The 20,833-nt window shown below is 41.1% G+C and overlaps 2 protein-coding genes across 4 annotated transcripts; one reads left to right on the top strand and one right to left on the bottom strand.

Moving 5' to 3' along the window:
* The first annotated feature begins 381 nt into the window (after positions 1-381).
* cfap36 (cilia and flagella associated protein 36) lies at positions 382-10,042 on the top strand. Of its 3 annotated transcripts, XM_063874326.1 has the most exons (12): positions 382-736; positions 1,533-1,597; positions 1,710-1,811; positions 3,326-3,440; positions 3,521-3,608; positions 5,340-5,487; positions 5,698-5,787; positions 6,784-6,889; positions 7,125-7,297; positions 7,690-7,836; positions 8,164-8,271; positions 9,101-10,042. In XM_063874326.1, the coding sequence occupies exons 1-12, from the start codon at positions 631-633 to the stop codon at positions 9,182-9,184; spliced, it is 1,332 nt and encodes a 443-aa protein (XP_063730396.1). In that variant the 5' UTR covers positions 382-630; the 3' UTR covers positions 9,185-10,042. The 3 variants fall into 3 exon arrangements, with proteins under 3 accessions (XP_063730396.1, XP_063730397.1, XP_063730398.1); XM_063874327.1 differs by lacking the exon at positions 5,698-5,787 and having other exon boundaries at positions 383-736; XM_063874328.1 differs by lacking the exon at positions 8,164-8,271 and having other exon boundaries at positions 383-736.
* Positions 10,043-10,400: 358 nt separating this feature from the next.
* LOC134858441 (serine/threonine-protein phosphatase 4 regulatory subunit 3-like) lies at positions 10,401-20,111 on the bottom strand. The gene is made up of 16 exons (XM_063874324.1): positions 19,650-20,111; positions 18,988-19,043; positions 18,309-18,407; positions 17,516-18,139; positions 16,756-16,833; positions 15,527-15,643; positions 15,180-15,296; positions 14,668-14,799; positions 14,395-14,497; positions 14,267-14,308; positions 13,755-13,913; positions 13,441-13,610; positions 13,215-13,354; positions 12,927-13,075; positions 12,701-12,840; positions 10,401-12,574 (listed from the first exon to the last, which is right to left on the bottom strand). The coding sequence occupies exons 1-16, from the start codon at positions 19,789-19,791 to the stop codon at positions 12,464-12,466; spliced, it is 2,379 nt and encodes a 792-aa protein (XP_063730394.1). The 5' UTR covers positions 19,792-20,111; the 3' UTR covers positions 10,401-12,463.
* Between the last annotated feature and the right edge of the window lie 722 nt (positions 20,112-20,833).

The raw sequence follows: 20,833 nt of genomic DNA, 5'->3' as shown, positions 1-20,833 counted from the left end.
GATTTGCCCCTTCAATATCATACGTTTTGATTATAATTGATGCATTAAAGCTTGTAAAGGTGGATCTCATTTTAATTGTATACTGCAGGGTAGATTGTGAATATTACTCCAGGTGTAACTAAAGTCTTACTTGTGTGTTGATTATATTTTACATCATTACTTATAATCTGTAAAGTAACTAAAGTTATTAAATAAACGTTGTGGAGTAAAAGTACGATTTAACTCTGAATTGTAGAGGAATAGAATAATTGAAATACTCAAGTAAGTACAAATACCTCAAAATTGCACTAAAGTAGAGTACTTGTAATGAGTGCCACACACTCATACCTGTCCGGCGTTGGGCACCAACGGACTGACGTAACGGTTACCTTAGCAACCGATTAAGCGTCACCAGTCCGGGCTTCAAATTCATGAGTGCGCTTTTCTTCCCGGAGACCGTCCCGTCGAGAGAGAGGGCAAAACAACCTCTGCGACGCTCAGTGAGGTCTCCTTCATGAAGGACACCACACCAGATGTCTTTTCCCATCAGTTCGGGTTGTGTTTATTCGTGCTGTAGCGGAGCAGGACGCGCAGGACTGACGAACATCGCCGTGCTGGTGTTGTTGTTTTTACCCAGCAGCAGCAGCCAACATGGCTGAGGAAGACAGTGAGTGGATTGTGGAGAGCATCGTCGGCTACCTGGGGAGTCCCGAGTGGGTCATCCCTGTCTCGGACTTTATGGAAAACAAATGCACAGGTAAGGTTTTTTTTAAAACAGCCATTTTTAGACTTCTGGCTACCTCTCTGGAGATGTGTGCAGCGTTAGCGCGGTGGCTAAGCTAAGGCTAACAATGTGTTGTTGACATTTTGTCAGGCTATGATACTTTTTCCGTTTACTAACTTTACACTATTTAATAAACGTTTTTTGTGCAAGTTAATCAGACTTTTAGTACATAAACTCAATTTGAAGCCACAAAAGACACAAGTAGAAAGTCATTACAGAAAAAGTAGTTAACTAGCTAGCTTATTAGAAACCTTAGCTAATAAAAAGGGTCATATATTCAGAGGTGAAAGTACTCAGATATTGTACTTAAGTAGAAGTACAAGAGTGTAGGAATACTGACAAGTAAAAGAGCTCCAATCAAACCTTTACTCAAGTAAAAGCACAAAACTATTGGCCTCAAAATACACTTTAAAGTACCAAAAGTAAAAGTACTCATTTTGCAGATTGGCCCATTTCAGAATAATATGTATTATATTTTTAAATGATACATTAAAGTGTATGAAAGATGGAAAGATGCAGCTAGTTTTAATTATGTGTATGCTGCAGGATAGCTGTTGTAATTAAAGTCTTGTTTAAGTGTTGAAGTATTGTATATCAATAATCCAAAGTGAAGTAAAGTACAGGATTTACCTCTGAATTGCACAAAACACACATAGCTACCCTCCTTAAGATAGTTTGGGATGTGTGTTTTTTTTTTTAATGTAATCTCTGGACACAATATTGATGCTGAATTAATAACATTTGTGTTTTTAATTTGCCCTTTTCTTAGTGTTTGATGATGAAGATGAGAATAAGTTATCATACACAGACATCCACCTGCAGTATAAGAAATTGGTGAGTACAGTCCTTGGCCCAGTTGTGTCAAAATGCCTCATCATTAACTCATTAATGGTTTTCTTTTGCTGACTCATTAAACTGGACTGATGTAAGCTGCTTTGTTGTGTAGGTGGAGACGCTGCTGGGGAATTACATGCAGGAGGTTGGCATCAATGAGCAGCAGTTTCTGGACGCATGCACCTCTCCTTTTGCCAAGACCAAAACACTGCAGGTACTTTAATCCCCCTGTTGGCACCCAGTCCATGCTGGAACACCACCATCAGCCTGCCCGTTTGCCTTAATGGAGAGAATGGGATTTGCCTTACATGACAACAGTTTGCCTGCTTATACCTGAAGCCATACCTAATACTGATAATGTCATTTATTTGTACCCCTAGGAACAAATGTGTGTAATTTAATGAATAACACACACACACACACACACACACACACACACACACACACACACACACACACACACACACACACACACACACACACACACACACACACGTACATGCATCTAATGCTGCTGCAGCAAAGTGCCCCAAATTTCAACTTTGCATGACATGTTCAAGATGATGCCCTAATTTACATTATATTTGAGTCAAATGTTGCAGCACCATGTGGCCTGTCAGCTCTATCTACATGGTCAGTAGTCCTTATGGCAGACTATCTACAACTGTTTGCGCTAAATTGACCATGGCCTACTTTATTTTGAAGGTATTATTTTCATTGAAGATATTTTATCTATAGCCAAAATGAGCTCCTGCTAGGTTTACATAGTTTTTTGTTGGTAAATGTTTTTTTGAGGACTTCCGCACACAACTGCAACCCTTTCGTTTTGTTTATTCCTGTAAAGGTTTGTTGTTAATTAACTTACAATTTCGCAAAGTTGTAACTGTTCACCCAAAGCTGTTAAAGCTAACTTGCCAACTAACATGACGTTTCAAAATCATTTAATAGCTATTTTAATATTTTACTTAGTTTCATATTGGCAGAGCTCTGGATTTCATCATCATCCTCAGAAAACCTGGACCTCATTCATTTCCAATAAATGTATTCAAATCAGGTCACATTCTCCCAAAACAGAGATTAACACTAGCAGAAGTTTCAGTTTCCATTGAGCAGTGTCATGCCGTCATACCAACAGTCATACAAAGGCCTTACCTTTTGTAGTTCTGTGTTACATCAAATAAGACTTAACTACCATAGCTTTTTTTCACCGTATTTAATGTAGTTTGGAAACATTTGCCTAGCATTAGCCTACATGGTGGACAGACCCTTGAATATAAACAGGAAGCTTGTGTCAAAGATTAGGCCTAAGTACCATTCTGTTTGCAAACATACTGTAGCTTGCTTAGCCAAAAGTCTACCGTGCTGAAGGAACTGAACATCCTGTACTGATCCCCAGGGGTTAACAGTGCAATGATGATCTCATAGGAACATGGACAAGTTATGCTTTCGTTTTTATAGTGTAGGGTTAGCTGATATATTGCAGAGACACACCTGTCACAGGATTGTTGCTAAAAAATAAACCACAATGGAGAATGTGTTTTATGCATAGCCTGTCAGCAAATATGTCAATATCTCGATTGTTTTACTGTAAACCAGAGAGGAGCTATACAAGAGCACGGTTAAACCTTCAGGATACTTTCAGCTAGTGTTTATGCCCTTCACACATCATTGTCTTTGTGCACAGTTATTTTTCATGGTCTTCTATGAGTTTTTCTTTTTGTTTTAAAGTCGGTGTTCCAGCCAGTTCTGGCTACAGATGACTTCCAGATGTTTCGCTCACTGATGGTCCAGAAAAACATGGAGCTGCAGCTTCAAGCCCTCAGGGTTATCAAAGAAAGGAACGGTAGGCTGGATTAACACACACTCAAAAACAGAAAACCAGTCCTGATGAAGCCACCAGTAACATGCCTGCTGTGTGTGTAGGGGCTCTTCCAGAGTGTCTGACTGACGGCGTGGACGTGATGACAGAGCTGCAGGACCAAGAGATGAAAATCCTGCTGGAAGTTCTCAAGTAAATCACATATTCGTTTTCTCTTTTAATCTCTGTCTCACTTGCTTTCTTTTTTCTTCTCTCCCTCTTTGGTATTTGAAGTATGTGTAGAGGCTTAGAGTTGTATTTCAGGAAAACACAAAATACTGTAAATCTAGGAACTAGGCTTTACATTTATTAAATATCCTGACCTAAAATCAACCCAGATACGGACTTTTGGCAGGGCCTTTTGTGTTTTTAAATTACCCGAAGGCCACCTCTGTTTCTGAAAATTAAATCCTACACACTGTCCCTTTTTTATTAAAAAAAAACCTGTTGTTTTTAACATTCTTATGTAAACAGTTTAATGAAATGTAGTTTTTCTTTATGTATTAAGGCTGAAATACCACAATATATGCATTCTGACAAACCTCTCCAAATAGTATATTTAGATATGTACTCATTTAATCATTTTTTATTATTAATGACTTAACTTGGGTGTGATTTCTTCCCTTATCGTGCTGTTCTAATATCTCCACATTTTCCTTCTGCCTCCATGGCCCGTGTGCCCGGGTGTCAGAAGCTGCTGCCCTGCTCTCTAATGGGATTTTGCTAGTGGCAGCGCGGCCAAGTAGAACACTCACTGAGTCTAATGGGACCGCAGTTAAGCTCCTTAGGGTGCAGCTAATTTAGGGTGGAGAGATTGACACTAAACAACCAAGTGAGATTATTAGTATTTTTATCCCCATTGTCTCACGAGGATTACTTTGCTACTGATCAGAGCTTCCTCATTCTGCATCCCCCCCCGTCCTACACCTTATGGGGTTCAGCAGATTTGAGTTTGATTTTAAAATCAAGTTGGAGGCCCTTTTGGAAAACTCCAAGATACTAAATGTTTAATGACACCTTTCCGTGTTTTTCTCATTGTGTTGTGAGATATGACATTGCAATGCAATAATAGCATACCTTTACATCTTGTACATCTGCAAATGTACTTTAAAGTAATGCTGACATGGTATTACTCATTGGTTCTGGTATTTTGTTGGAACTGAATGCACTGATGGAAGATTCTAATATAAAAATCAGTATACCAAACAATTTGAGACAAATTATGCAATATACTGCATTTACAAATAAGCGTGTGCCCCTGTGAAAATGCATGAAGCCACAATAAGGCATGCTGATGCTTTTACTGCCATAATTTAATTTAGCTATCAGTGTCATAAAGCTTTTCTTGTGAATATGAACTAATAGCCTAATTGTTTTATATCTTTGAAGAAGTCTCCTCTAAGGCATATTAAGTTGTTAAATGAATCAAATTAAAGGATCAGTGAGGTGCCCTGGTAATGCCTGTGAGCAACCCAGGGCAAAGTATCTTTTTCTAGTTTCTAGTTCATTTGTGCAATTACCCAACGGTTAAATGTAAAATAGATCTTTAACTTTATATAAACTAATCCCTTATCACACCTGGGCTACTAAACACACTTGTTTTAAATAGGCCAAAAGCCCTATCTCTCATTCTGAAGGAGAGTGAAACATCGTATGTGCATGAGCCATCAGATCTGGATCTGCTCCAAAATTCAATGGATTCACCCTTGGCCCCTGCTTCACCCTTCCACGTAGTTTCATTCAAATCGGACACACATCGGCAACATAATGGGTGTAGGGAATAATTATTTCTGCACAAGCCAACTTATGCAGAGTGAAATATCAGACATTGAGCCCTGCATCAAATCTAACATGTGTTTTTCTCTTCTGCTACTTTGTCCTCAGGAAGTCAAAAGATGAGTATGATGAGGAAATGTCCAGGAGGCTGCTTTTAAAGCAAAAGGTTGGCAGCAGCTCTGATAAGCCAATGGCAGAAAGCAGTGAAGCCCAAAATACCTCCTCTGCTGCCAGCCAACCGAGCAACGCTGCCAAGGTGAGACTCCATGAGCTGTACGAGCCAAAGAAGACCTGTAATGCCTGCAACACCACTTTTTAACCTTTTCTTCCCCTATAAAGTCAGACTTTTAACATTTAAAAACTGATGCTACCGATGCTTAATAGTTATTTTCAACATCCCTTTTCCGTTAAAGCCAATCTTTCCTTTATAATAATGTCTCCAATGTGCCATTTGTTCCATGCTAAGGCCAAACCGGAGGGGAAAGGTGACAGCAGCCAGAGTAACGGTCACCATGACCCACTAGTTAACGGAAACACAGCCCCAGAGGCTAACCTGGTAACCCAAGAACATTAGTATTTTAGTTAGTGACCTCATAATAAATAAGCAGTAGTTTAGTGCTCGATCTGAGGATGCATTTATACCATTTTGATTGTATCTGTTAGAGCTAACTGAATAAAAAAGGCTAATGTTTAAATAAAGATGTGTGACATGGAAGGCCTGCTCTTGTTAATATGTAAGCATCAGTGTATGCTCCTGAAATTATAATGAACTGTACTGTACACAAGTACTGTCACAAGTATAAGCAGGCTATTCCAAGCCTGAGTATTAATGCATCCTGAGGGTAGATAGTAGCTTGTCTGTTTCGTAGCCTGCGTTAGTTTGTGGACCGTAAAGAAGCTTTGTAGTTTTAAAACCCTTTATTTAAGTTGCTTGTGTATTATCAATAGATTAAAAGCATTATCTGACTGCAGGGTGATTTTACACGCTATAAGCAACTTGATCTGAAACATTATCATTTGGACAATGATTCAGTTTCCACAACTATTCTACAGTTATGTTTCTGTACAACAAACAAGTGCCCACAAGTCTACAATCATAGGACTATGTGATGTTTTAGCTGCATTAGCATGTTGCAGTGTTGTAATACTTGTATATATGGTCAAATATTATGGTACACAGTATAAAACTATCATTATTATGACCGATTAAAATGACTCTTAAAGAAATGATAACAAAAAAAGCATGTAACTATAATGTGGTATACAACTCAAGCATGTTGGAAGGCTAGCAGCACTATAGCATGGTCATTTTAACACCTTAAATGAAGAATTGTATCAGCTATGAGCTTTTAAAATAAGATAAATAGATGTCTCTATTGAAGTTAATTCAATACTGTAGATAAGCCCTGTGCACAGAATGACAGCTGCCAACTTCAGTCCGCTGATATCGGTAAAATGGTTCAACTCTAGTTGCAATATGAGGGCTGAATCTGATGCAATGTCTGTGTCATCAGTTCAACATGATTTATTGTCTCTGATCCCCCACCTGCAGGTCAACAGCCGACCTATCACAACAGAGGAGAGCAAGACCGCAGCTCGAGGAGCTGGAGACAAGAAAAGTGCAGCCAAGAGCAGCTCCACTTCTAAACCCTCGCCAGGTATCTCAGATTTAAAATCTTAACAAACTATAAAATGTTTTGGTTTTTGTTTGCCACATTGAGCTGCTCCTGTTTTTAAGCTTTGAAAACCCTTGAATATATCAAAAGTATAGTTTTAAAAGCCCAAATCCCTTCTGAAGGAATATGTAGAGTGTTCTATTGTTTATCTAGTAAATAAACCACATGTTTCTCAGAAGCTGCACATTCCCAAACTGATTGTAGTATGTTTGTGCAGAGTGTGGCAGTAACGGTTTGGAGTCCAGAGTCCTTCCTGCAGTCAGACCTCCGGTGAAGTCGGATGAGCCCCCCCTCAGTGCGGGGACCAGGGCGCAGAGCAGCAGCCAGACTGCTGCCGAGGGCTGGCTGGAGGAGGCTCACAGGGAGGCCGGCTTCTCCAAGCCATATACTGTGAGTCTGTCCTTCTTCCTATTGTTCCATTCAGCACAGTACTGTGACATGACTTTCTGTCGAGTTACATTTTAATATAGACAACAACAGAGATTTGTATACCTTACAATTACCAAATAAAGGTTAAAATTACTAACACAAATATAATTCTGTATTACAAACTTTTTCGCAATTCTTAAAGATGGAATTATGGAAGGAATCTGCAGATTTTAACAGCTGGAGTGTAGCAAACACACTCATTACGACTGTTATTTCTAGAACACACAATGTATGAAGGCACAACAAGACATTTTTCCTGTTTCTATTTGATCTCTTCCCAGTTAAAGCCCCAAAATTGCTTTATTTTAAGTCCTGTTCTGGTTTTTCCTCCTCCTCCTTCTCACCCCCTGCAGGAGTTGTCAGCGTCCCAGCAGGAGCAGCTCCAGCAGAGGGCGGCATATCTGCGTCAGCAGCGAGACAAGCTGCACGCTCTGAAAAAAGAACAGCAGAAACCCAAACACAACATCATACCAGAGGAGGCTCCTGCTGTCGTTGCCCCGGTAACTACAGCCTCTTAATGTCCCTCCGTCAACCTTAAAAATGTAGCAGAATATGGCTGATGGTGTGGGATGTAAATAACTACTAATTCCCGGGTAACACAAGCTTTTGGTATTGTTCTTCATCATGGAAGAAAATAATCCATATCCATACTTTTCATTTTGGTTTCATTTTTATGTTTTATTCCAAAAACAACATTTTTTTTTTCACCTGATTTTCTTTGACCCACATTTTTCCTCCTGTTTTTTCCATTAACCCCTCTGTGTGACTTGTTTATTTGGGTTGTTCTTCATTTCCGTCTGCCTGTGTCTGACCTGGCGGCTTGTCAGGAGGCAGTGGGGCAGTCCCAGAGTAATGGGGTCCGTACCCCCCCACCTCCTCCTTCTCCTGCTCCTCTTGCTCCAGCACAACACTCTGCTAACTCCTCCAAACAGAAGGTGATCCGTCAGCTGCCTGATGTGAACACGTGTACTCCTACATGTGTAGTGTGCTGTTAGGTTTGTGTGTAGTACGCTCTCCCTTCTGTCTGTTGTGTCTCACACAAACGTACTGAAACTCTCCATCAGCTCTCCATCACTCAAGCTCAACAAAGGAACAGTCTGAGCTCTTGAGTCTGCAACGTAATGAGCATAAGGTCTCATTTACATCCCGGTTTGAGAATCGCACCCTCTGAAAATCTATTAGTATGGTTAATGGACTGTGAAAGCTAGCATATCCTCTTCAGATGTTTACAGCTTCATACATATTTTATTTGATACTTCTTTGAAAACCCTGCTAATACATATGTAGCATAGTGATACAAGTGGATTTTGGAATTTGGATCCTTTGTGGAAGTTTGTGATTAAAATCAAGGCCTTGAAAACTTGTGTAAAAACATACATTTAAATATTCTCAAATTGCTAGTAAACCACCTACGTTCCTGCATTAATGTCTCCCGCTTTTGCGTCATTGTTCCATGCACTGCCATTTAGAGTGCTACGATTAGAAACCGTGAGCTGTGTCTCAAACTGTGCCGCATTAGCTCCTTGAACTTGAGTGAATTGTGCCTGGAAAGGTCTTGAAAGTACCTTTTACTGATGTTTAGGAAGATTTAGTAAAGGTGAGCAGTTTGAGCTTAGTTTTCTAGCTGTTTTCTAACACGTGCTTGGTGGTATTTTAGAAGTTTACATCCCTGTTTTCTCACTCCTTCAACATTTCGTCATAAGCCACTGGTGGTGATTTTGTATCGGTCCAGTTTCTAATGCCAGCTCTGCTCTTTCCAAACAGGAGATATCTGCTGAGGAGAAGAAGAAGCTCCAGAAGAGAAAACATCTGGCTGACAAACTGAAAGAGGAAGTGATCAAGAAATAACTTCACCTACAACTGCAATATTCTCATTTAAATCCTACCTAATCAAGCTTCCTCTACACTGCCTCCTTCAGCCACATCATTCCCTTTGCACAACACAGATCAGGTTTCTACCCAAAGACACAACAATGATCAGATCTTCCTTTTCCAAAATTGTTCCATGCTTTCTCCAGAAGAGGAAGTACATGTTCTTTTATATTTTGTATGTGTCAGTCTCCACTAATATGAGCACACCCTAGTATTCTAGCACACACACACACACACCTGGGCTGTGTCCGAAGCGCTGCTACTTTGCCACTTGGTGCACTACTTTCATTTTAATGACATTTTGAACTGTGCATTTCCCAAATGCAAGAATTAAGGACTTTTTTCGTGCATTCATAAAACCATAACAATAATGTGTTCATAGCACGTTGACTACTTGCTACAAATCTAACAGTGCAGTGCTTCTCTATTGTTAGTGTCACGGTTTTTTATGCATCGCTACACTGGTAGGTAATGCAAAATCCAGATTAAGAACTAGTGTAAACCATTGACTGAAATAGTGAGTGGTTTTGGTCACTTTCCTCGGCTCGTTTCCTTGTAGTCAAAAAGTTCTTGTTTCCTTGTAGTTCTTCAATTTGGTGAAACTGATATGTTGTATGTTGACATTAGCCAGCACAAGTGTACAGTCCTGTTAGCTGTTACATGATGGAGCTGAAAACACTGAAGCAGCTCGTCCTTTACTCAGAGCGCTGTGGAAGTTGTCAAGATGAACACACAGTCATGTGATCATGAAAGGGCCAAGAGTTTTTCTCTTCCTATGAGGAATTCAGTATTTCATGTACACCGTTTATTAAATCACATTTTATAGAAACGAAACTGTTTCCAGACTTTGTGTGTGTAAAAACTACATTCAGTGGATCAGTACTTTGGTCAGTAGCTGGTCTCACACTGATCTTTTGATGTACTCTGATTCAGTACCATATGCTCTTATCTGTATTTGGAAATATCAAGTACTAAATACAGTGCATGAATACTTTTCCTGGTACGAAACACATAAAAATACTGTTTATTCCTTGTTGTAAGATTTGCAATCCACTACATAATTTCCACTACAAATATCTACATTTCTGTATCAATTAAAACGATCTGGACCCCACATAAATGATTCAGAATCAATTACAATTACCAATTGCCAGATCATTAAAATATTAAAACAAAGCCAGATTCAAAAAGGTCAATGTCAGGGTCACATTTAATTTCAAAACTTATCAAATGAAGTCATACAAATGTTAAGAATGGATAGTGGTAGTAAATGCACTTGGTACAAATTCATCAGGGGGGGGGTGGGGGCAGCAAAAATAGTCATATTGTTGGGAGACGCTGACAGGCGGGAGGAGGGACGTCACTGCTCAGGTACGGCTGAACTCCTGGAAAGCACGTTGGCAATAATAATTTCACTTTGTGCTCCTACCCGGCTGCTCGTAACTCAGAAGCTGTAGGTTTGTGTGATCTGGCGTTTGTAGCTAATCTCGATAACCTTCATCTGCTTCTCAGCATGTTTGTGGTGAAACCAGGGGGAAATGTTTAAACCAGACAATAAAATGTTCCAACATCTGTGTGTTGTGTCCGCAACACTCCACTTAAGACACTGTTTGACTCTAAAACTGCACATCAGCTATTGGGTTAATCGTCATCATAACTAATAAAACTCATCCGATCAGAGTTGGAACTATAGAAATGTTTTCCTTCAATTTAATTTGGATGTGCAGAGTTGTTTGAGGGTCACATTCTGGAAACCTGGAATGAAAGCCCCTTGTAGCTCATGAGAATCTTTCTTCGTTCAGTTATAATTGCAAGATGTTTCAGCAGCCAGCAGAGTCGCAGCGCACGGAGCAGGGGAGCTGTTCGTGTCTGATGCAAGTTAAATCTGAACCTGAGATCTGTCTGAGAGAGGGGTGCCAAGTCTTGAACCTCCTGATACAAGAGTGTGCACTAAATCTACTCTAAGCACACCGACAGCTCAGGTTTGTCACCCAATTAAAACAAATCTGGGCTCGGTGAGCATCATAATGAGGCCACTAAAATTGTTAAATCCACTAAAATACAAAACTCCAGACATCCTCAAATTGTTGGCTGCAAAAACGACTTTACTGCAGTTTTAATACGTTTTTGTAAAACCAGCATTTTCAACTTCTCTGCATTTTACATTGAATCAAATGAACTGGACTTAAAAGGGTGAACAGTGACCCCACCTTTTGTGCAACAACAAACAAAATACACAGGTCGGCAGGTATCTCTCTCCCCTTTGAAAATTAGATCAGGGGAAAATGATTAAAAAGAAAAAAAATCATCTGTACAGTACTTTTTAACAAAGTCATGAAATACAGGATTTCTGGCTAACGCAGTCCTGTGTGTGAGACGTCGTTGTGTGTGTGTTGTGTGTGTGCCTTGGCCGAACTGACGCCATGGCTTTTGTAGGTTTGAGTCCTGCTCCTCTGGATCTAAGCCTCATTACGGCTGAGTTTTCACCCCAGTACATTTTGTCATGTGTGACCCCCCCTCGTCTCTCCACACATTATTTTCCTTCTTTAGAGACCATTTTATCCCGACCGAATTGAACAGTTCTGTGGCAGGGCCGCACACGGCCTCAGCCAGTCAAGCTCTATCTCTGTAACGGCTAGTCCTGCTAGCCTGACCGGCTCCTGAACCGCTCATACGCTGGCATCCTCTGTCTCTGGAGCTCATTGGTTTTGGAGTTTGAGGATGGAAGGGGAGAGTTCAGATTGAGGACACGCGAGGGCTCCTGTGGGGGGGTAGTATAGCAGTTTCCGCTCTACTGTTGCTATAGCAACAGAGCAGAGTTGGAAACCGCCTTGGCATCGATACGTCCACCGCAGCCGCTCTGGTCGGTATGTTTGGATGGAGGATGAGGAGGGGAAAAGGTGTTCAGGAGGAAGTCAGGACAGGGGGAGCAGGAGAGAGGGGTGTCACAGAGGGAGGGATGAGTTTGCAATGGAGTTTCTCCTCAGGAGGAAGAAAGGAGATTTGGGGATCTTCTACAGGAGTAAAAGGAAGAGGTAAAACTGATTTGTCTTTCTCCATCCCCTTCCACCGAGGGACAGAAGAGGAGCAGAGATGAGGAAGGACAGGGTGAGGTGGTAGCTCGTCTTTGCCCGTCTCCTCAGCGAGACGGACAGGTGGCACAGGCAGGCCAAGGACCAATGAGACGACCAGAGGAGGGAGGAGGGGAGGGACTCGGTGTCCATCCCGCTACGACCAAACAGAGAACAGTTATCCTTAAGAGCTCAGGCGGGGCCGCTTTCTTGGAGACTGCTCTTCCTCCTCCTCTTCCTCTTCTTCCTCTTCATCCTCATCATCAGGATAGTCCACCAAACCAACCATAGCAGTCTGAAAAAAAGAGAGAAACATCAGAAAGATTGACATAAATGCCAGAGAGAGCATAGGAAACCACTCGGTTTCCAGCAAGTCCCGTCGGTCTCTCGTACGCAAAGGAAATAAATACTTCGTGATTACCTTCACTACTGGGGTGGCAGGAAGAGCAACGGTTTTGACGGAGGAAGCTGAACTGTTGTTTGGAGTGACGGCCTGTGAGGCAGGGGGGATTACAGCAGCTTTCCCGTTGTTGTTGGCACCATTAGCTCCGTTGGCAGCTCCTGCAGAATCAGAGTGGAAATATCCAACTGTAAAGGGCTGCTGATATCTAGGAAATGATACGGAGAAAGAGACAAGGGCAGCGCACCTTTTTTGGCTTCCATGTACTTTCCGTAGCTGTCGGCGAAGTCGTCCTCCATCCGGCTCTTCTCCACAGCCTCGCCTTCATCATCGTCATCGTCGTCATTGAACAACAACTCCTCGTCTTCGTCCAATGACCTTGCATCTCTGCGATATCTACAGGGAAATAATCACATGATTAAGCACAAATATCTACTTTCCTTTAGGGGTAGCAGTGGGACCTGGGAATAGAGCCCATTAGCACCTCTAAGATAACTGCACTGATTGGACCTTTGTGTCCCAGCCGTCTACTGACCTGTTGAGTCTCTGACTCTGGCGGTCTTTCTCCTGCTCGTATCGGCCCTTCAGGCCCTTGAAAGTCTGGACGTACTCGATGGATTCAAGTGCTTTGTAGAAGTTATCCACAATGTGAGCAATGAGAGACTTGACGTCCTCCTGGAAAAAGAAGAAACCAACTTTAATGCCTCAAGCTCACACACCTTTACTCATTCATATTTTCATTAAGTTGTGTGTGTGCCCACCACTTTAATGAACTCAAAGAGCTCTATGATGGCGGAGTTGAGGAGGTTGTATCGGGTGCCGTTGTCCAGCAGGGCATTAATGACGGGCTCAAACAGGTTCCCTTTGATGATGTAGCGGTTGTAGTACTCATCCTTCAGGCCAATGATCCTGCGCATGAAACGCAGGGCACCTGGGACCAAAAACAGACAACTTCGTAAAACATTTAGCCTGGCGGTACATTTAGTTACAAATTACTCAAGAATGGGATAACAACTGACAGAACATTTAGCCGTGGAGCAACAAAGCAGCAGGAAGTCTGCGTGTGTGAACTTACAAAGAGCAAGGAAGGTGTGTTTCGAGTTCATTAGCACCAGCACTCTCCTGAGCAGGTCTTTGTTCATGATGTAGGTCTTGATGTGGTAGGTGTGGTGCTCCACACAGAAGGTCAGCAGCTCAAGGATCAGTGCCAGCAGCTGAGCCGTCTGGAAGTTGTCTACAAAAAAGAAAACAAAGCAAATAAGCAAGGCAACATTTCCAAAACTCACATTGAGGCAAAGACTTCAACCAACACCTGTTACCTCTTTCATTTCTATTCAATTTTGTGTGCATTGTATTGCATTTCTAGACTAACAAGTATATATTTTTAACAAAATAAAAACACGGGTAATAATTATTTGCAGCTCTGGAACGGTTAACATAATGAAAGAAATAACAGCTTTTTGGTTCTAAGTTATTAGGAAGAGGTCACTTAATGGGTACAGGTCAAAGAAATGCAATTTGAAAGTTCTGACAGGATTTTAATGATTTTGTCTGGTGGGTGGTTCTTGGTTGTGATAAATTCCTCACCTGGACAGACCGGGTTGATCTTAGCTGATCCCTCCTGCAGATCTGAAAGGCCATGACACAGAATAACCAATCAAATTCTCGGTTTATACAGTCTGAAACCGTTCAGTTTATGCAAGACCTCTGCTCACCTTTAGAGATTTTGTCATGTGCCGTGTTGGCCAGCAGAGGAGCGGTGAGGACGTGCATGCAGTACTTGTAGAAGAAACTCAGAAACTCTGTCTTCTCAGTTTTCTAAAAGGAAAAGGAAGAGCATTTGATAAGGGCTGTGGGTGTGTTGATGTTGAAGGAAGCAAACGAGGCTGCTTAATTTACCAGCTAGCTACATTTGAAATGATATGATCCCTGCAATGCATACTACATTTTATAGCCGCTTAACATGCCCGTGTGCGGGTTCTGCTTACATTGGTGGAAGCTAGCATGTTCTCGGGGTCGATGAGCGTCCTGAGCAGACCCATGAGCTGGACAGCCCCCCCCAACTCTGGGTCGGAGTCACAAATCATCTGCTTGATCACGACATTTATCAGCAGGACATCCTGTACACCACGGAAACACACAGAAAGATCAAGTTAAGACATATTGTGATTTTTTAGAAACCTTGACGATTCCCTGAACTACACAGGGCGCACAACTGTGGAATTTTACTGTATTTACACTGGGGGTATAAGGTGATCACAAACACAGGATTACAGTTGATATCAAAAGGCCTCTACGTGCTCCTGAGGAGGTTTGTTCTATTCACTTGAGAGAAACAACAAACTGCAGGATACTACACAATCCAGGTGTCACAACAATGATGTGCAAGATAGATTGTAGATGTAGAACTTTAAAGTGCAATCATGGGCTGCACGAAACAATTCCCTGGCATCGAAAAAAGGGCAAGCATATTTATTGACAAAGAGGTTTAGATGCTTACGTCGTCCGTCTGCTGAGGCTCCTGCATGACAAACTCCCTGACCATGGAGGGGCTGAATTCCACCAGGTAAGAGAAGATGTCTGTAGCTGCTGCCCTCACCTGCAGATCATCCATTCCCTGAACCGGAGAAACAAATGAGTCAAGAGCCGAACGAAGAGACACATTTACACACTATAGTGTTTGATCATTCACAGGCACAAAACTAAAAACAAAAAAGGGACTGTTTTATGAGCAGCCCATTCATGCAACGCCCAGAATATAAAGATAAGATTGATATGCTTTATTGTTTCTTTTGGAAATTTGCAGTATAAAATCCAACAGTAAAAAAGGTACACATGCCAACATACCATGACTATTTCAAGAGCAGGTAAAATGCCAAGATTGGCCAGAGTTTTGAAGAAAGCATCTCTGTTTTGTGGCTGTAACGTCTGTGAAAAAGCGCAGAATTCCTTGACAAAGTTCACCTGAGGAGAAGAGAAAAAACTGATTACAGATTTAGTTATATCAAGATTTGACAGATTCAAGGAAACTGATGAAGGTCATCGACAAAAATACTGTCTCCAAACATTGTTGCATTTGAGATCGTGCACAACAGTGGAGGACATGCTGGTCTAAAACAAACTCATCCTTCCAATTCAAGGGTGAAAAACGATTAAAATGTTGAATAAATGACAACTGCTTAACCCGTTTAGGCCTAAAACGCCTGGAAAAATGCCTGTTAAACCTATGGGCGATTTTAGAAGAACCCCCTAAAACAAAAAAGTGTTTCTGGAAATTCAGCAATTGTGTCAACGCCTACTAAATAATTGATTTCTCAGCCTCTGTAGCAGATAGAGACAAAAATCAAAAAGTACTGAGAGCTTACAGCTGTGGCTTTCATGAGTGGCCTCTGCAGGTAAATCGACTTTCACCCCTGGGGTGCGTTTGAAAAAACTCTGTGGATTAGAGTGGTAATTCTCCGTCCTCCACTCGGTTTCAAAACCTTCGAACTCATGGTCATCATCGTCGCCGTCTTCAAACATACGTCTTAACCATAAATCCCGGTCAATTGGTTCGAAGGGTTCAAAGTCGTCAGCAATAATGTCATCAGCGCTGTGCAGATCGTCAATATCACTACCATCACTAATTTCAGAATTCCCTCCGCAGTTGCCATGATGGCTCGAAAAAAATCCAAACAATACCACGTGTACATTCTGACGCATTTCAATGACTAAGAGGCCGATAATTAATGCAAAAAAATACCACAGAGCTCTTGTACCCGAAAATGACGTATCCGCTTTCCCGGCTTCAATGGTAGAATGAGGAAACAGCGCCCCCGGTTTAATGGTAGAAATGCGGCAACGCTTTCCCGGCTTAAATGGGTTAACAACTAGAATTACTTATTTCCAATGTCTCTCAGTGAAAGCCTACGCGGTTGTATTTTTGATAGACAAAGAGGTAACTCACACTCATATCATTACGGAAAACTGCAGAAATGTCAGTAAATATTTAACCCTTGTGAATGAAATGGCAAGACAGAGAGCATGATCAATCTATACAATGCGAAACATTTAATTCCCATCGTAACATCACTTACAAGCTCTCTCCTTTTACTGTCCTCTGTGGATTCATCTGTGAGCTGTGCAAACACCTCCGTAAGGAACTTCTCGTCCTCCTGTGGCACACGAAAAATGGGGATCAGAAATCATATGCAAAGATGACAAAAGAGGAATAAAAACTGAGTCCTGAATAATTTGTTGGTAATTTAGTTTTGAAGTCACAACATAAACAGGAGAGCTGCTCCAACACCACAGAGAACCTAGGATTCTAAAATACAAATCATGTAGACATCGAAAGACTTTAACATTAAAATGGACGGACAATAACTTTGATGTACGGATATCTCTTTTTTTTAAAACATGCTTCTGATATGAAACGTATTAAAAAAACACGTACAATCAAAACAATGGACCCCCAACTCATTCACTGATTGACCTGACCAATTATTTCCAATTCATTTACATTTTTAATGATTCAATCGTCATATTACATTTGATACTTGGAGCATGTATATGGAAGTGTAGTTAATAATTTAGCAAAAAGTAACAGCAATGTAATTCTTCAGAACCACAGAGCGGGTAGGTTCCCTTGCACACATCAAACACATTTAAGAGGCAACTGATATTAAAACATGTACATATCCATTTAAGAAAACACTCTGCATGCGCCAATGTCCAATGCAACCTGTTAAAAGTGCCAGCGACATTTGGAAGTTAAAAAAAAAAAGCGTTCGACAAGCAAAGGTTAATATATTGTGCTTTTAGGAATAATAAAAGTTACCTGGTTTTGATTATTACCTGCAACATACTGACAATCTCCACCTTGTTGAAGAAGATAAAGGAGGTGAGTGTGGACAGGAAGTTCTCCTCAAAAACAGAAGGCGTGGGCAGGATGATGTCCTGGATGTACTGCACCCGGTAGGTCTGATGAATCTTCTGCCGCAGCTCAGAGTCCGTGATCGGGATCACCTCCTTAAACTTTGCCGTCTTGGTCAAGAATTCCCGGTGCCGTTTAGGCTGAACCAGCGCCGGGTCATACTCAAGGCATCCTACCACATCCATGATACAGTCATCAGAGAACATCACCTCGAATAGGGCCGCTTTATTGAGGAACAACACACCCCGAACAATCTCATAGAGATGATGTAGGCCTTCCCTGTTGTCCAGATCCTCACATACTCTGAAGAGACCCAGGAGTTTCTTGATGTAACCCTCGCTCATCAGGGCCAGGGCCAGTTTTTCCCTCCTGATGGGCGAAGAGAGGACCGATGTTACCAGGTCAGCGATCTCCTCTAGCCGGCTTAACTCACAAGAAGGGAGCTCCACCAGGTGGCTCGTCTCTGGAATCTCCTCAAAGCGTTCCTCCTCCGACTCGTCAATGGGATCCTGGGTAATGTCCAGGGCAGGGTCCTTGCCTTGAACCTGGAAAATAACAAGTTGGTAGATAGGAAGTTATGTATTAAACTATAGGTTCCAATGTAGTTTTCGGAGCAGTTTCACTTAAATAGTTTTAGCAAATTGACAGTGTCACCACCCCCGTTTGTGTACAAATGTTCTAAAAATGCACACACTGCAACTGGATTGTAATTACCTGGCAGATCTTCTCCCATATCTCATCGCAGCCTGCCTTTTCCTGGAAACTAAGGGCAAGGTCATAATTGTCTGCTTCCGACCAGACAATCAGTGTGTCCTGAAAGTAGGAGGAAGAAACATCAGAATCGGAAATACTTTATTTATCCCAAACTGGGAAATGTTTTTGTTACCGCAGCAAAATACAATACAATATGAAGCATAGTCAAGCAACATCAAGCTCTATACAATGTACTACTCATAATATTCCCACCAAACACTCAAACATGATTGCAGGAACTCACATTATCAAAACACCCTTCCAGAGAGTGTGAGCTTTCACATGTTACAAACATTTCATATCTTTTATACAAAGATCAGTGATGCTTTGTCTACAATCAGAGCTACTACTCAAATCATGTAACAGTTTTCTGTTACAGATTCCTCTCCACATACTGAATGTTAAAATTAAGGATGTGTTTGCAAATACTAGTGATGTGACAATCACCATGCATCAGTCTATTGCTTGATACCTAGTTTACACTCCAAGATGAGTCCCTATTGTCTGTGTGGCATCATTGTAGCAGTATGTGTTTAGCAACAAGTCTCAATGTTAAAATGATTACATTTTCACACTCCAAGTTTTAAAAGACCCAATGTTTGCATGCCTTCTGTGGCTGATCAAGATTATCTTTTCTTACCTGTTGTTTCTGATATGCAGTATTCGGGCTTATCTTCGACTCCAATAGTAGAGATCCTAAAACACAAATACTTGATAACTTGATTTTCAAGCTAGTGCGAAAGATCACAACAAAGACTACCACGAGATAACATGCCTAATTTTCAAAGGTTAAGATCAATGAATATGTCTTGAAGTTGGAGAGCTTGCAACGCTAGGTAGACAATGTGAAAGGATGAATAAAACAATGTTTCAAAAGTTGAAACAAACATCAGAACGGCTTTTATTCACGCTATCCTATTTAAATGTTATTGATTTTATGCGGTGGTCTGTGGATGTACTCATAATGCTTTTCAGTCCAAAGCATTTGTGGCAAGTTAGTACATTTAAGACTAGACTTTGAAGGCCCCCCATGCTACAAAGATCACGTCGCCAGCTAAACTAAGGAGCTTGCTAGCATAAGCGATTCAATAAATGGTTACATTTTCTTTGGGGCAAGTTTTTATACTGGTTGTTCCAACGGTTAGAAACAATTGGCTTTAAACGCGGAAAGGAATTCAAAGCATCATTCCCAATAAGTTAACCAAGCACACACTGTGAACAATTATGTCCGGACAACAAGAAGTTAGCATGCTAATGTTAGCCCACATAACGTCAATGAGGCTAAGCTAACTGAGAACTCACCGTCTGATTCGGCCCGAACTAATAATGATATTCCCTTTAGCCGTTCAACAAACGTAGAAGAAACGTGTCCGGTGCCCCGATCATCCCACTGCCGGTCTTCATTTAGCGTATATACTTTCACTCGCCGCCGAGTGTCCGACATGGTGTACCGAGTCGGAGCTAGCAGGCTAGCAGGATGCTAACAAGCTATCACCTCACCCCGTCTGGTGTTCTTTACCCTCGACCTGTTAACTTTGTTTCCACCCGCATGTTACACAACATGCACGTCTAGGTGAATTTCACAACAGGAGTGAAATGTATCACTCGTTATTACATAAACATATTACGTTCACGGTGTGAAACAACTTAACAGGAGGCCTATTTTTTTAACAGTAAAATTCACAGAGAACACAACAACTCTAACGGCCTTCTTGCTAACGTCCACAGACCGCCATCTTGTAATCCGATCTTGTGTTCTTTTTCTTCTTCGACGTCAATCAAGCGGTAACTGCCGCGCGGTCTCCTCCTCCGAGCGGAGTCAGCCAATAGCAGGCCGCAGCGCCACCAGTGTACAGCGATACCTAGAGGCCAGAAGAGTAACAGCAGCAGCAATCGCCACCAATTTATCAGAATCAGAACCAGGCAAATGCCTCTGATACTTGGCTTCTTTGTTTTAAGACACTGTACTGTTAATATATTTTCTTACTGTTTAACACCATGTCTTCATAACATTAAGTAATAATATGTTGCATTTCACATATTTTTTTAATTATTGAAATAAACAGTATTTTATTCCTGTACAGTATTTAAGTTTACATTCTGTTTTTAGCTAATCTTTTTTTTAGAGGTATATAGCTACATTTTCTTGCACGGTTTTATTTCTATTCTGTTTCTTTTTGCCCTATTTTTATTGTTTTATGTCTTTTATATATTTATGTTGTGTTGTTAGAGGAGCCTTGGACTTACGAATTTCATTGCCATAACTACACTTTAGATACTGTGCATAGGACAATAAAGCCTTTGAATATTGAACCTGTTTACATCATTATAGATAGAGAAATAGAGAGCCTAGGATTACTGATTTTCATTGCCTATGTTCTGTAATTGTTGCCCTCATGACATGAATAACTTAATTAATTTAACTTAATAAACATAGTAAGAGAAATAAATTCAGAAACAACTCAACCCAAGCATTATAAATACAT

This window comes from Eleginops maclovinus, chromosome 22 (genome assembly GCF_036324505.1).
Source record: "Eleginops maclovinus isolate JMC-PN-2008 ecotype Puerto Natales chromosome 22, JC_Emac_rtc_rv5, whole genome shotgun sequence".
Taxonomy (NCBI): domain Eukaryota; kingdom Metazoa; phylum Chordata; class Actinopteri; order Perciformes; family Eleginopidae; genus Eleginops; species Eleginops maclovinus.
Note: the sequence above shows the minus strand (reverse complement) of the source record. Positions and strands in the feature narration are given on the sequence as shown.

Excerpts from the sequence above, each read along its gene's own strand:
- cfap36 (XM_063874326.1), top strand. The coding sequence starts at position 631 with ATGGCTGAGGAAGACAGTGAGTGGATTGTGGAGAGCATCGTCGGCTAC. Across the intron at positions 3,609-5,339 it reads ATCCTGCTGGAAGTTCTCAA|GAAGTCAAAAGATGAGTATG; the intron begins GTAAATCACATA and ends CTTTGTCCTCAG. Across the intron at positions 5,788-6,783 it reads CAGCCCCAGAGGCTAACCTG|GTCAACAGCCGACCTATCAC; the intron begins GTAACCCAAGAA and ends CCCCACCTGCAG.
- LOC134858441 (XM_063874324.1), bottom strand. The coding sequence starts at position 19,791 with ATGTCGGACACTCGGCGGCGAGTGAAAGTATATACGCTAAATGAAGAC. Across the intron at positions 19,044-19,649 it reads AGTTCGGGCCGAATCAGACG|GATCTCTACTATTGGAGTCG; the intron begins GTGAGTTCTCAG and ends TTTGTGTTTTAG. Across the intron at positions 14,800-15,179 it reads AGCCTCAGCAGACGGACGAC|GATGTCCTGCTGATAAATGT; the intron begins GTAAGCATCTAA and ends CGTGGTGTACAG.